The 12,315-nt window shown below is 46.6% G+C and overlaps 1 protein-coding gene across 1 annotated transcript in view; it reads right to left on the bottom strand.

The window, feature by feature from the left end:
• The window catches only part of LOC307242370 (homeobox protein Meis1), a 92,319-nt gene extending 82,922 nt beyond the window's left edge, over positions 1-9,397 (bottom strand). Inside the window, exons 1-6 of the mRNA XM_080016812.1 lie at positions 9,287-9,397; positions 7,497-7,720; positions 6,314-6,455; positions 5,998-6,048; positions 5,463-5,513; positions 4,353-4,499 (exon numbers count right to left, since the gene is read on the bottom strand). Of these exons, the coding sequence (XP_079872938.1) occupies positions 4,353-4,499; positions 5,463-5,513; positions 5,998-6,048; positions 6,314-6,455; positions 7,497-7,720; positions 9,287-9,298 (627 nt within the window). The 5' untranslated portion in view covers positions 9,299-9,397. The remainder of the gene's footprint in view (positions 1-4,352; positions 4,500-5,462; positions 5,514-5,997; positions 6,049-6,313; positions 6,456-7,496; positions 7,721-9,286) is intronic.
• Positions 9,398-12,315: the final 2,918 nt, after the last annotated feature.

The raw sequence follows: 12,315 nt of genomic DNA, 5'->3' as shown, positions 1-12,315 counted from the left end.
TAACACGACACAGAGAGAGGGGGAGAGAGGGGGGGCGGGGGAGAGCAAGAGAGGGGGAAAGAGAGGGAGAGAGAGAGAGAGAGAGAGAGAGAGAGAGAGAGAGAGAGAGAGCCTGGCAAGTTGAGGGGGGTAACTCGATCCATACTTCAACTAGCGGCGGATAGATTAGCGATAGCAGAGGACTGATTAGGGAAAATAGCGGCTGACCCCGGCGGGGAGGGTTTCCATTGAGCCGGGGGTGGGCGGGGGGGCATGGGGGCATGGTGGTGGGGGGGGGGGTCAGTCCTTTGACCGTCACAGAGTTACCTAAACCAACACCGCTGGGTCTCACTGACCTGGAAACCAGCGCTTGTAAGGCCCAAACGGCACCAGTTGTATGGGCGCGGGGGGGTGGCGGCGGGGCGGGGGGCTGCCGTGATAGCGCTATCGGGAGCGGATTCCTCCGCCGTGACCGCAACACAAACAGGGACCGCCTTCTGGAAAGAGCGCCCGTACACGTCGGTATTAAGATCCCAGTAATCCTGGCGCAGCGACTTCAACAGCTCTAATCTCAGAGCCAAGTCATAAAGCGTGCACTCCTCGGAAAACTCCTCCATTTCACACTTAAATACCCAGGAAAAAAAGAAGAAAAAAACCCCGAAAACACTCATCCACGGGGTCAATACAACACATTCAGCGCTTGAGTGTTCCGCGCCCGCTTAGCACCCCTGGCGCGTGTCCTCAGAAAGCACAAACCGGGAGGAGATTTTTTGTTTATTTATTTATTTATTTATTTTTTTTGGTGCATAAAGGGAAAAAAGCAATTCAATTATTTCCACTCCCACTCCAGCCCTCGCGTCTCAATCAGGCGGAGGAGCTCTCCAAATCAGAGCCGGGGTCTCCGGCTCGCTCTGGTAACGAGCTGCTCTCGGCGGCTCTACAGCGGAGAGAGCCCGGGCCCCCGCCACTTCATTAGCGGATTGCCGCTGCCGCCCCTCCCTCCCTCCCCGCACTCTCGCCGCAATTAAAGACAACAGTGCAAACGGCGTGGAAATACCTCCCACCGCCTCCACTTCAGGAGTGTCTCAGGGCAAAAAAAAAAAAAAAAAAGGGGGGGGGGGGGGGGGGGGGGCCCCGACGAAGACCGGAGACAACTGTGGAACCACGACGCCCCCTTTTTTCCCCGCGTTCTTTACCAAACAAACAGGGATAGCGGACATGACTTTAGGGCCGGCGTGTTGAATTTCCGCGCATGGCCGGAGCGACTGGAAATGTGCTGCCGGAGCGAGAAATGAAGCAAATGTGTTAGGAGTTAGGCAAATACGACTCTCAGGGGAGCGGCAGGGAAAGGGTTAAGGAAGTCTAACTGGTGCTAACCAGTCATTCCACTCACATAGCACCTGAGGGGGGTGCTGCATTTATCAGGCCGGCCTGCGCGCGCGCGCACACACACACACACACACACACACACACACACACACACACACACACACACACACACACACACACACACACACACACACACACACACACACACACACACACACACACACACACCAAGGCAGACACATTCATGGACACATACACACACACACACACACGCGCACACACACACACACACAAAGGCAGACACATTCATGGACACACACACACACACACACACACACACAGTGAAGGGTGAGTCCAAACTGGCTCTGCTGCATTCACCAGCTCTCTGACTTTTTCACCTCTCACTCTGCTCTGCTTTCTTTTCAAAGGGCCCGGCGTCCCCTCCATACTTTGCTGCACAGGCCGGCAAAGCAAAACAGCGGCAGAATACAAAGACGCGGAGGAGTTGAGAATATTACTTATATGACGCAAGGGCGCATTATGCAGCAGAAAAGCATTGTCGGATTGTTCGAGTTTAATAAATTCAAAGTATTTTTTTTTTTCCCCTCCCTCTGACATATTTTTTTTTTCCCCCTCCACGGCTACAGTCAGTCGCCTTGCTCGAATTGGTTTATGAATAAATGAGCCTCCTTTCCGCCCTCTCTTGTTAACATTGTTCTTTTGTGCAAATTCTCCAGCCCTTTTTTTCCAGTCCACTTCAACTTTATGCCCCGGGGCATATATTAAAAATACATATGGAGCGAGATAATGCGCACAAAACGCAAATTCGTTAGGGATGTCACCGTCTAACAACCGCAGATAAGATGTCACACAGAAAATAGCCCACAAAATGTTTAAATATATATATATTCAGCCACGAGTAAGTCATGAAGCATAGCGCCATTAAAATGACAATATATGTATTGGGGAAGTTGGGTATGCAGGCTAACACAGTCCCTGACAAGCATGGATGCTATGTGCACAAGGGCATGGCAGATATTGGGAAAAAAATAAAATGTCACAAATATTTTCTTTGACCTGATCCCTCGATGTTGATTATCTGACAATATTTTGGGGATGACTACCGGTGCTTTCTTAAGCTATTTCCACACATAACATTTTTAAAACAATCATTAGTTATGCGGATATTGATGCATTGATTAAAAGTGCATTACTTTAATGTAATACAGCCTTTAATGTAACTACATCGCAGTATCATGATCCGAGATGATATTTCATCTCATATCACGAGGCAATATTACCGTACCGCTCAGCACTACAGTCGACACCCTCTCAGGGGAACCCCTGCACTTATCCTTGTAGATTATTATGGGAACTCCTACAACACCTAAATATTCCAGATCTGTCAAAAAAGTTTCCCCGCATGCATTCTGATCCTGGGTATGCCTGCAGGAAATTGATATTGTTAAATAGTGCAGTTCACCCATTGTAAACACAGCAGGCCTGTGTGATTTTTGCCCTGAATTGGCTTTACGTATAGGGACCGTCATTACACTTAAAATAGGCCACTCTTCATCTTAAAGTCAATTAAAGATCCGCATTAGTGCCCCGGAGCACGGTATAATTTTCTCCATATACCTAGAAACCCTGGGGTTTTCAGCGGAGTCTATTTCCATATCTATAACGTATATGGCTTAATTTTATGTCCTGACCTATCTATAAAAAATACTTTTGACAACCATCTCCCTGAAGAATACATGGAAACGGTGAGAGAGACGAATGAAATGCACAAGTGGCGTCGCGTTATTTAATTCTGGATTTCTGGATTAAATGAACTGTTATCTTTCTGAGTGATCGTTCATTTCCATAATCAGGGGCCGGGGAAAGGTGGGAGCTGGAGGGGGGGGGGGGGGGGGGGGCGGTGCAGCCGGGAGCCGGGGGCCCGGCGGCCCCTGAATGGCGCCGCCGGTCCGGCTCACCTCGGACAGAAAGGCCGGCGGCTGCGCTCTCCTCGGGGGATTGCAGCAGGCAGTCGCTCCGGCCACTCAACCATATGGAAGTCCGGGGATTTCAATTATTTAGCCTCGTCGCTTCAATACTCCTCACGTCCAGCTCATCCCTTTTAATTTGGACTCGGTTTTTTGGGGTTTTTTTTGTTTTTTTTTGTTTTGTTTTTTTTTATCACTGGATGGTTTCTCAAGTGAAATGCCTATCTCCAGCAAAAAAAAAAACAACCACTAATATTAACGTCCCATTGTCCAAAAATAAAATGACGCTTTGCATAATTGCAGTCTGGGGTTCTCCTTATTTAACCGCAGCGTGCGCGCCGCACAGTCCCTGGAGCGGCGGCGGCCAGCGGAGCGCATAATGAAGGCCTGCGCTTATCTCTCTGATATCACAAAAGGGAAACATTCCCTAATCTACCTTTAATACCGCATCAGAACAACCCCCCCCCCCGCCCTTTACTACGAAATAATGCCAGGCTACACCGGAGCGTCTCCGAGCTCTTCGATCCGCAATGTGCGCACTCATGTCTAAAGGGAAAATAGCGACAAGGCGCGTAATGAAGCGTGAACTTCGGTTGGAGACACCGAGGCGCACAAAGCACAAGACCCCCGTTACCTCCTAATGATAACGTTTTCATTTGGATTTAAAAAAAAAAAAAAAGAAGAAGGCAACGAGAGAGGCTCTAAATTAAAATGGACATGAAACAGGTCAAGTTTGTGGCGATGCGTTTTTTTTTTTTTTTTTTGTCCCGCGGCTAATCTCCCGCAGGTCGGTTCCGGGATCAAGTCCTTAATGGGCCCAATAATAGCGACATTATTCAGAAATTTTTCATTCCGATGGAATGTAAAACGCCCTTAATCATATGCAAATAACAGCGGCGAGCGGAGTAGTGACCCAGAATAGCTGAATAGAGAGAGAGGGACAGAGAGAGAGAGAGAGAGAGGGGGGGGGGGGTAGAGGGAGGGGTGTGTGTGTGTGTGTGTGTGAGAGAGAGAGAGAGAGAGAGAGAGAGCGGAGGGGGGGTGGCGGGGGTGTACCTGGTCCAGGGGCCCTGATGATCTTGTGATTTCCTCGCTGTCTGACTTGGATCCTCCCTCCCTGTCGTCTATGACCAGGTCGATGGGCATCTTGCCTTTCAGGCAGCTGATGTACCGGTGACAGAAATTATCACACAGTTCGTGCACCTACACGGGGAGAAACAATACACAAGTCAACAAAAAAAAAAAGAAGAAGAAAAAAGAATGGACGTTACCGAGGAGATAAGTGACATGTGCACCCACCCCAACTCACCCCCCCCCCCCCCCCCCCAAAAAAAAAGCGTTATATCTCTATATCAACCCCCAAAATAAAGATATTGTGGGAGGAAATTGACAGCAGACAAGAGACAAGCGACTCAACACCCGTGGTAAATCCATCTAATGTGGTAATTTAGAGGAGCTGACCCGCCTGACTAGACATTTAAGGTATAAACTGTTTGAATTCCGTCCACTTATTACATTAGCACTCGCCACCCCCGTGCAGTGCGTCGTCCCCCGCATCGCATTGGGGAATCCAACATGTTTTTTGGTTTTTTTTTTGCACGAATGAATCTTTTAGATGGGAGGATGAGGATATTTTCAGGTTTTCCAGGGTCTATAATTTCATGTCACGTTTCATTATAATACATCATTTAGCAGAGGCTTTAGTCCCAATCAACATAATAATAATAATAATAATAATAATAATAATAATAATAATAATAATAATAATAATAATAATAATAATAATGTAGGTTTGCCTCCAAATTCTACAGCTTGGCAAAAACTATTTTACACCCACTCCCACACTTTCCCTCCACAGATGGCTGTCTGTGGCCTTTTGCCCCCGTGCACACGGAGGACTTCTCAAAAACCCGCAAAGTTAGGGTTGCGCGTTTCACCTTGCCAGCATTAAACTCCATTACAGCATGCGGAGATATCTGGGCACAAAGATATCCATTGCAGTAGTAACAGCTTGCGTTGTGATTAAACGCAGAGGAGAAATGGCCCCGTGATTGATTTTGACGCTAATTATAACCGACTGGCAAAAATACATTTATGCAAATATAATAACCCATAGGTCTGTAACAGCGAGCAGCATCAGAGAGAACACGACGCAAAGATCATTACCTTCTCCAGTTCAAGAAGATGAAATCGTAAAACTTGAATGGCTTGGATCATCTGAAAAATTAAAATAACAATAAAAAAAGGATGAGCTCCACACCTCTTGATATGAAACAGCAGCGCCCCCCCCCCCCCCCCCCCTCCACTATAACTAACTGTGGACGAGGGAAAATATTCATGTGAGTGGATTTTTATGCGGGGTGCGCGATATTAAAGTTCAACGTTATTGCAACGCGGAGATGTGGCGCGCGGCAACGTGCGTAACGTGGGAGCCCACGGTCACAGATATATTAGACACCAACTAGTCGCGGAATTGCAACTTTGATATCACATTCAAAGCCTCGAACTCCGCAAAGTTGAAGCCATTAATGCAACAAAGGGAGCGCAAAGGGATTTCTGACAGCTGGGACAAAGTGACATCCAGAACCTCTGCAGGGTCTAGCTTTTTTTGCGCACAGCGGCAAGGGCTGACTCATGCTCTTAACATTTGACTTTTTTCGAGTAATATTCACATTCAAGGAAAAGTCCAAATTTATCTTACCAGATTATCCAATTCTGGATTCGATGAAAATAATGGCTTTTCTGCCCGAATCTACAATCAAGAGATTAGATAGAGTAAATCCGTAAGCACATTTACATATGAAAACAGCATAATGTTTTATTATGACAAACAGCGAGTGTGTAATTATGTACAATTTTAAAGGCAAACACAAGCCGTTTTGCAGACTACTTGCATAAGCAGATACAATTGCAAAACGGCAACTCTCCCATTCTCTGACATGCAAGGGAGGATCTCATGCAAAAAAAAAAAAAAAAAAAAAAAAAAAGAGCCAACAAAAAAGATAAACTTTTCTAACCTGTTTTGCAAACACTGCTATGTCTTCATTGAAGGATTCAGAGGAACAAACGTCTCCCCCCGCCACCCCGGGCTCTCTGGGCGTGCACGTCGCTAATTCACATTTCTCAAAAATCAGTGCGAGCAGGGGGAACAGGGGGTGCCTGCACGGGGAACACGCACACAAAAAGCAAAATGTCACCAGAGAGAACAGCGTCGGGGGTCAACACAACTCCCAGGCTGGGCTGAGCCGAAACAAGCCTCCCATTGGGACTGCTGCAGGCAGCGTGTGCTGGGGCATTGTGCAAAGACGCAACGAGAACACACTGATAAAATACACGATAATGATGATAAAATCGGTGCAAAAAGGCTCTTGAAAACGATCCCATTTGCACGCTGCACAAAAGTCTGCTTCTCATTCCACATTAATAAAAGGTAGATCTTTGGCTGTGGATTATTTATTCCAGAGTAGTCTCGTCGTTATGTGCACGATGCAAATATAAGCATTTTATAGCGCTTTAAAATCTAACGTCCTGCAAGTATGGCGCTGACTCGTGCGCAAATTATTCAGACCCTGCTTTGAAATGTAACAAACTGCTGTATTTTGAATGTCTCTCATGCATATATAGAGGACATGTGTTTTTTAACACTTTTTAATGAAGCTACAGACGAAGGTGTTGGGCACACGCACAAATCGTTTAAAATGGGCTTTTTTGTCAAATAAATTGAAATGATTAGTTTATTAATAGTAAACAAAAATTACTTAAAAACGCGTACTAAAAGAGAAACACACGCCATATACGTATTATTCACCGTTTAAAACAAGGTCTGTAATAGAATAGTAGTATTTTCAGCGACTATCCAAACCAAAATGATAGAAAAATAAAAAATATAATTTTCACTCCACGAATATTCCCCTTCGGCTGAATATTACGGTGGGGATGGGAAACACATGGTAAACACCCGCTTGTTTACAAAAACACACACACACACACACAAAAAGGAAAACAACGTTCCACCCAAAAAAATAAAACAAGAAAGCGCACGCATTTACGTGATTTTTTTTTTTTTTTTTTTTCCTAAATTCCCTGGAGGGGCCGAAACAGCCCCACGCGAAACAAAACCAGTACAACCAGTATAACCCACCACCGCCACCGCCGCGGCGAGTTTCCTCCCTCCCATCCCCTCCACGGAGCCCCCTTTACCCGTAGATCGCGTCCTTGTCCCGCTTGAGCGCGTCGTTCACGGACGCGCCCTGCATGCCGGGCGCCATGGCGTTGGCGTGCGCGCCGTGCGGGTACTGGTGGGCGTGCAGCTGGGCGCCGTGGTTAAGGTGCACGGCCTGCATGGAGCGGGCGCCGTGCGGGTCCCCGTACATGGTGGTGGGGATGCCCACGCTGTCCATCCCGTAGTGGGGCAAGTCTTCGTACTGCACACGCACCAGACCACACCACACACACACACACACACACACACACACACACAGAGTGGAGGGGAAACACAGAAAGTTAATACTTATCAGGATGGTGGGTTTACTCCTTTTTTTTTTACTCAATTTTACCAATGAAATCACTTTTTGCGGGTTTTCGTCGCTGAGTAAATATTTTTGATAAAAATAATAAGAGCCTCCATAATAATTATTATTTTTCATTTTGAACACCCTTGGCCCATAGGAATTGAAGCTAGGGACGATATATATTAAAAAAAAAACAAGATATTAAAATACGTTTAAAATAGCACAATTCTCCTGCTCCGTCTATTCAAAACGCTTCATAAAAATTGCCATAATTTTCGTCACTCGCAGTGTGGTCCGATTTTCGAGGCTGGAAATTATGTATGGTGTTGTTATTATTATTATTATTATTATTATTACTACGAACGGTTATCCACGCGCGCTCCACAAATGCAATTAAACCAGGGTTCTGTCACAACACGACGATAGCTGTTGGGAAAAGTTGCACCTTCAACTTTTCTTTCTTTCCGCGTACAGTCACCGCGCCTTTTGCGGCCACTTAAATCGCATCGCTATGTATTTAAACAACACTGTTAATTTTTCCCAAAATGCTGAAAACAGCAAACGATTTAATTCGCCCGAATTATAGTGTTTTCTGAGGGGTGACACTAATGTTTTCTGACAGGGAGAAAAGTGGCACCTATAAGTGGTAAGTACCTAAGCAGTAAGCACGAAACACTAATATTTAGATCCCAATGATAGATACGCAAAATCAAGCGAAGCAGCCATACGTGACTTATTTTTTGTCTTGTCTGTTTGTGTGTGTTGAGTGTGTGTGTGTGTGTGTGTGTGTGTGTGTGTGTAGCCCACTGACACATCTCTGTTTGAATCCGTCCGCTGTGTGGTAGTCTATGAATCAGAGCATTTGTCGTCACCTCATAACCAAACACAGCCTCATTGGCATTACACTAATATTCCACGTTTCCCCTAATTTAGTGTATCAAAGTCGGGCTATATTAGGATCGTAGGGTACTAGTGTTTCCTGAAAAGTTGTGACTTTACAGAAACGTTGAAGTGTTACGTTTTGATCTCCATGCACTATAATAAGCCACTATAACATATCGACTAATGACTCATATTGAAGGGGTTCGGAGGCAATTTTGATTTTTTTTTTCTATGTTTTTCAGCCCTCCCCGTCCAGTTTCCACGCAAACTAACCGGAAAAGCAGCCGATGTGACCGCTCTCTCAGCGGAGTCTGCAAATCATCAAATTGGATTCTCTCTTCTCGTGTTTTGGAAGGGGACGAGAGAAAGTTTCACAATCATTCACACACACACACACACACACACACACTCTCTCTCTCTCTCTCTCGCTCTCAATCACACACACACACACACACACACACGTAGACACGCACACGCACACACACACGCACACGTACACACGCACGGACAGACCACGAGCCACGTTTTCAGTCCGGTGAAACTTTTTTTTTTTTTTTTTTTTTCTCCCCCCGGAGCAGCCTTTTCCTATGTACGTACCCGTTGCGCCATAACGCCTCCACGCACCCGCGTCTTCCTCTCAACTCTGATATATTCCCCTAAGAGGCCAGGGTTGAAGAAGCACAGAATCCCAAATTGCGCGGGAGGGGGGGGGGGTTGGGGTTGGGGGGTGGGCGGTGAGGGGTGGTGGTGGTGGTTGGGGGATTTCAACCCCCTAAAAATAAAAATTAAAAATTAAAAAAAAAATCCCGTGCGCGTGTGTCTTCCCGGGGAACGGCGCGGCGAGTCCAGCCCCCGCCGTGAAAGCCCGGACGCGGCGCGGCGCGGGTCGGGTCGGTCCTCTGCTGCTCCGCGGCACCAGCCTCCCAGTCCTTCTCCCCCCCCAAAAAACCCAGGATGGGAGATGGGTGAAACCCTCCTCACGCACAACCGGCGGCTCTCATGATCTCTTCTCCTTTCCTTCCCGTGCCTGTCAACCAAGCAAGCAACCAAGCAACCAATCAATCAATCAATCAAACATATCAATCAATCACACAAACGCGAGAATCGGGTGCGTGCGGGTCGAAAGGCTCCGACGCGCGCGCCTCCGCGGGGTCCCGCAGCGCACTCAGTGGTTTGTTCTTTTTTTTGGGGGTTTTTTTTTGTTGTTTTTTTTTTTTTTTCTGTTGAAAGAGTTGCAAAAAAAAAAAAGAAGAGGGGAAAAAAAAAAAAAAAAAAAAAATCACAGTGGAGGAAAAGCTGGAAAACGAGGCTCCCTCTCTCTCCCTTCGTGGCTTTTTGATCGCTCTGCGGGTCCTGAGTGGGATTTTTTTTTATGCAAAGAGATGAAGATGGGAGGTGGGTCTTAAAGGAGCCCACGATCGATGCTGTTGGACGAGCGATGGACGTGTGCGTGTTCGTGTGTGTGCGGGTGTGTGCGTGCGTGCGTGCGTGCGCGTGCGTGCGTGTGTGTGTGTGTGCGTGCGTGTGTGTGTGTGTGCGGAGCGCGAGGGACCGAGCCCGTGGATCTGGACCAGACTGCTGGAACCCGGAAGTAGCGGTGGCCATAACTGGTCGCGTGTTACACAATGCGCTGGGCCACTGCAAGTTGCGCTCGGAGCCGGGGGTGGAGGGGGGGTGGAGGAGGTGGTGGTGGTGGTGGTGGTGGGGGTGGTGGTGGTGGGGGTTGGAGGCGCTCGGCGGTGCCGCGACGCGCGCGGGGACAGCTCTCGCCACTTCCCACGCGGCGCTTTCGCCTTAATGCGGCGCGTGTGTTATGACGAGCGGGGACGTGGTTTGGATTTTCATTCGCGCCTGAAAGTGGTTTCTGTTCCATAGATTGTTGCACCCAGACGCGCTGGGGGTTTATTTTTATTTTTTTGGGAGGGGTGGGTTTTTTTTTACGCTCGGAAGTGAGATGGTTTAGTCTACCGTAGATAATATTCATAAAAACGCGTCGCTATGCGTAATACCCGAGGAGCGAATACTACAACGCGGACGTCGTCGGAGGGGGCCATTCCCCTGACGCTGCAATAATAAAATATTTGTATCTATAATGTTTTTTTTTGTTGTTGTTTTTTTTTACCCAAATCAAGAATTTGTGTCTGCCGCAACTTACTGATCGTTGATTACTGTGTTCAAGTGAAGTCAAAGACAAATAATCGCGTGTGCGTGCGTGCGTCTGTGCGTGTGTGTGTGTGTGTGTGTGTGTGTGTGGGGGGGGGGGGGGGGTGATTTGAGAGCGCAGTAACAATATGCGCCGTTCCAACGTTACAGTCTAATCATATGAACTGCTCTGCAAAAAAAAAAGTGACTCACTTGATGACAACTTTGGTCGGGTTTAGTCTCAGTCAATGCTGTATCTGAAGTGTCTTTTAATGCTTTTTTGTGAGGGGTTTGTTTCTTTTTTATTTACTTCTTTTGAATGCAGCGTATTCACAAAAAAAAAAAACCGACGTAACGTGCCAAAAAAAAGTGTCATTTTTTTTTGGTCCGGGTTGAAGCTTTTTTTTTTTTTTTGTATAAGCTGTCAGAAAATAATAATAATAATAATAATAATAATAATAATAATAATAAAAAAAGGGAATACGTTGTCGAGAGCCTTTATTCTTCGAGCTCCCCCCCCTCCCCCCCGTACGGCCGCGGAATGGGTCGCTCCAAACGCAGCACGCGCTGGCCGGGCGTCCAATCAGCGCGAGGCGCAGGGACGGGAGCCCCCTATTGGCTCCCGGAGTGATCGATCCTGAGGTGATTGATGGTTTTTCGGGGCCATCGGCGGCGGAGGATGAGCAAAACAAAGCGTTACTTCGACTTGGGAACAGTGTGCTTTTGGCCTCTGTCGCCAATAGAAGCGTCAAAACACAAAAGATTCGATTTTAGATGTTGCCTCTTCATGTCTCGAGGCTCTCCCCCTCACTCTCTCTCTCTCTCTCTCTCACGCACGCAATAAACGCACACGCGCACACTCCCGCAGCTTGCAAGTGCACTTCTGCTTTTACAGCTTATTAAAATCCACACAGATGTGTAGATCCCCTTGTTGTCACCTCCTCCTCTTGCTATAAACGCTCTTTTTTTTTTTTTTTTTTTAATTTTTTTGGTGTTTTTTTTTTTTTGTTTTTTTTTTTGCTGAAGCCCCACCTTCACGCTGCTCCAAAATCCAAAGAAAGTTCCGTGAACCGTAGAAAAAGTTCTTAAAAGGCATCATCGCGTACCAATACCCACAACCGCTTATTTATTTAGATCCACAGACCCTGATTTTCATGACCTTTGCGTCTGTTATTTGTCTCGTGTGTCCTTATGCCTGTGTTCTACTGCATGTATAATAAAAATGCATCAATCAATCAACCAATAAATCAGTCAACCAATCAACCAGCCAATCAACCAATCAATCAATCAATTATTCAATTAAGATCACGATGAAAAACAAAAAAAAAACAACAAAACAAACAAAACAAGATGACTTGGATGGAACACCTCGGAAACGCCTAGTGAAGAATATACAGGACTGGGCATTGATGCAGGAGTAGGAAAGAAGGTGTGTCAAGTTGTGTCAAAGCTTATCTTATCTTATCTTATCTTATCTTATCTTA

Source organism: Zeus faber (genome assembly GCF_960531495.2).
Source record: "Zeus faber genome assembly, chromosome: 16".
In the NCBI taxonomy this organism is placed as follows: domain Eukaryota; kingdom Metazoa; phylum Chordata; class Actinopteri; order Zeiformes; family Zeidae; genus Zeus; species Zeus faber.
The sequence above is the reverse complement of the archived record's forward strand: the minus strand, read 5'-3'. Positions and strand labels throughout refer to the sequence as shown.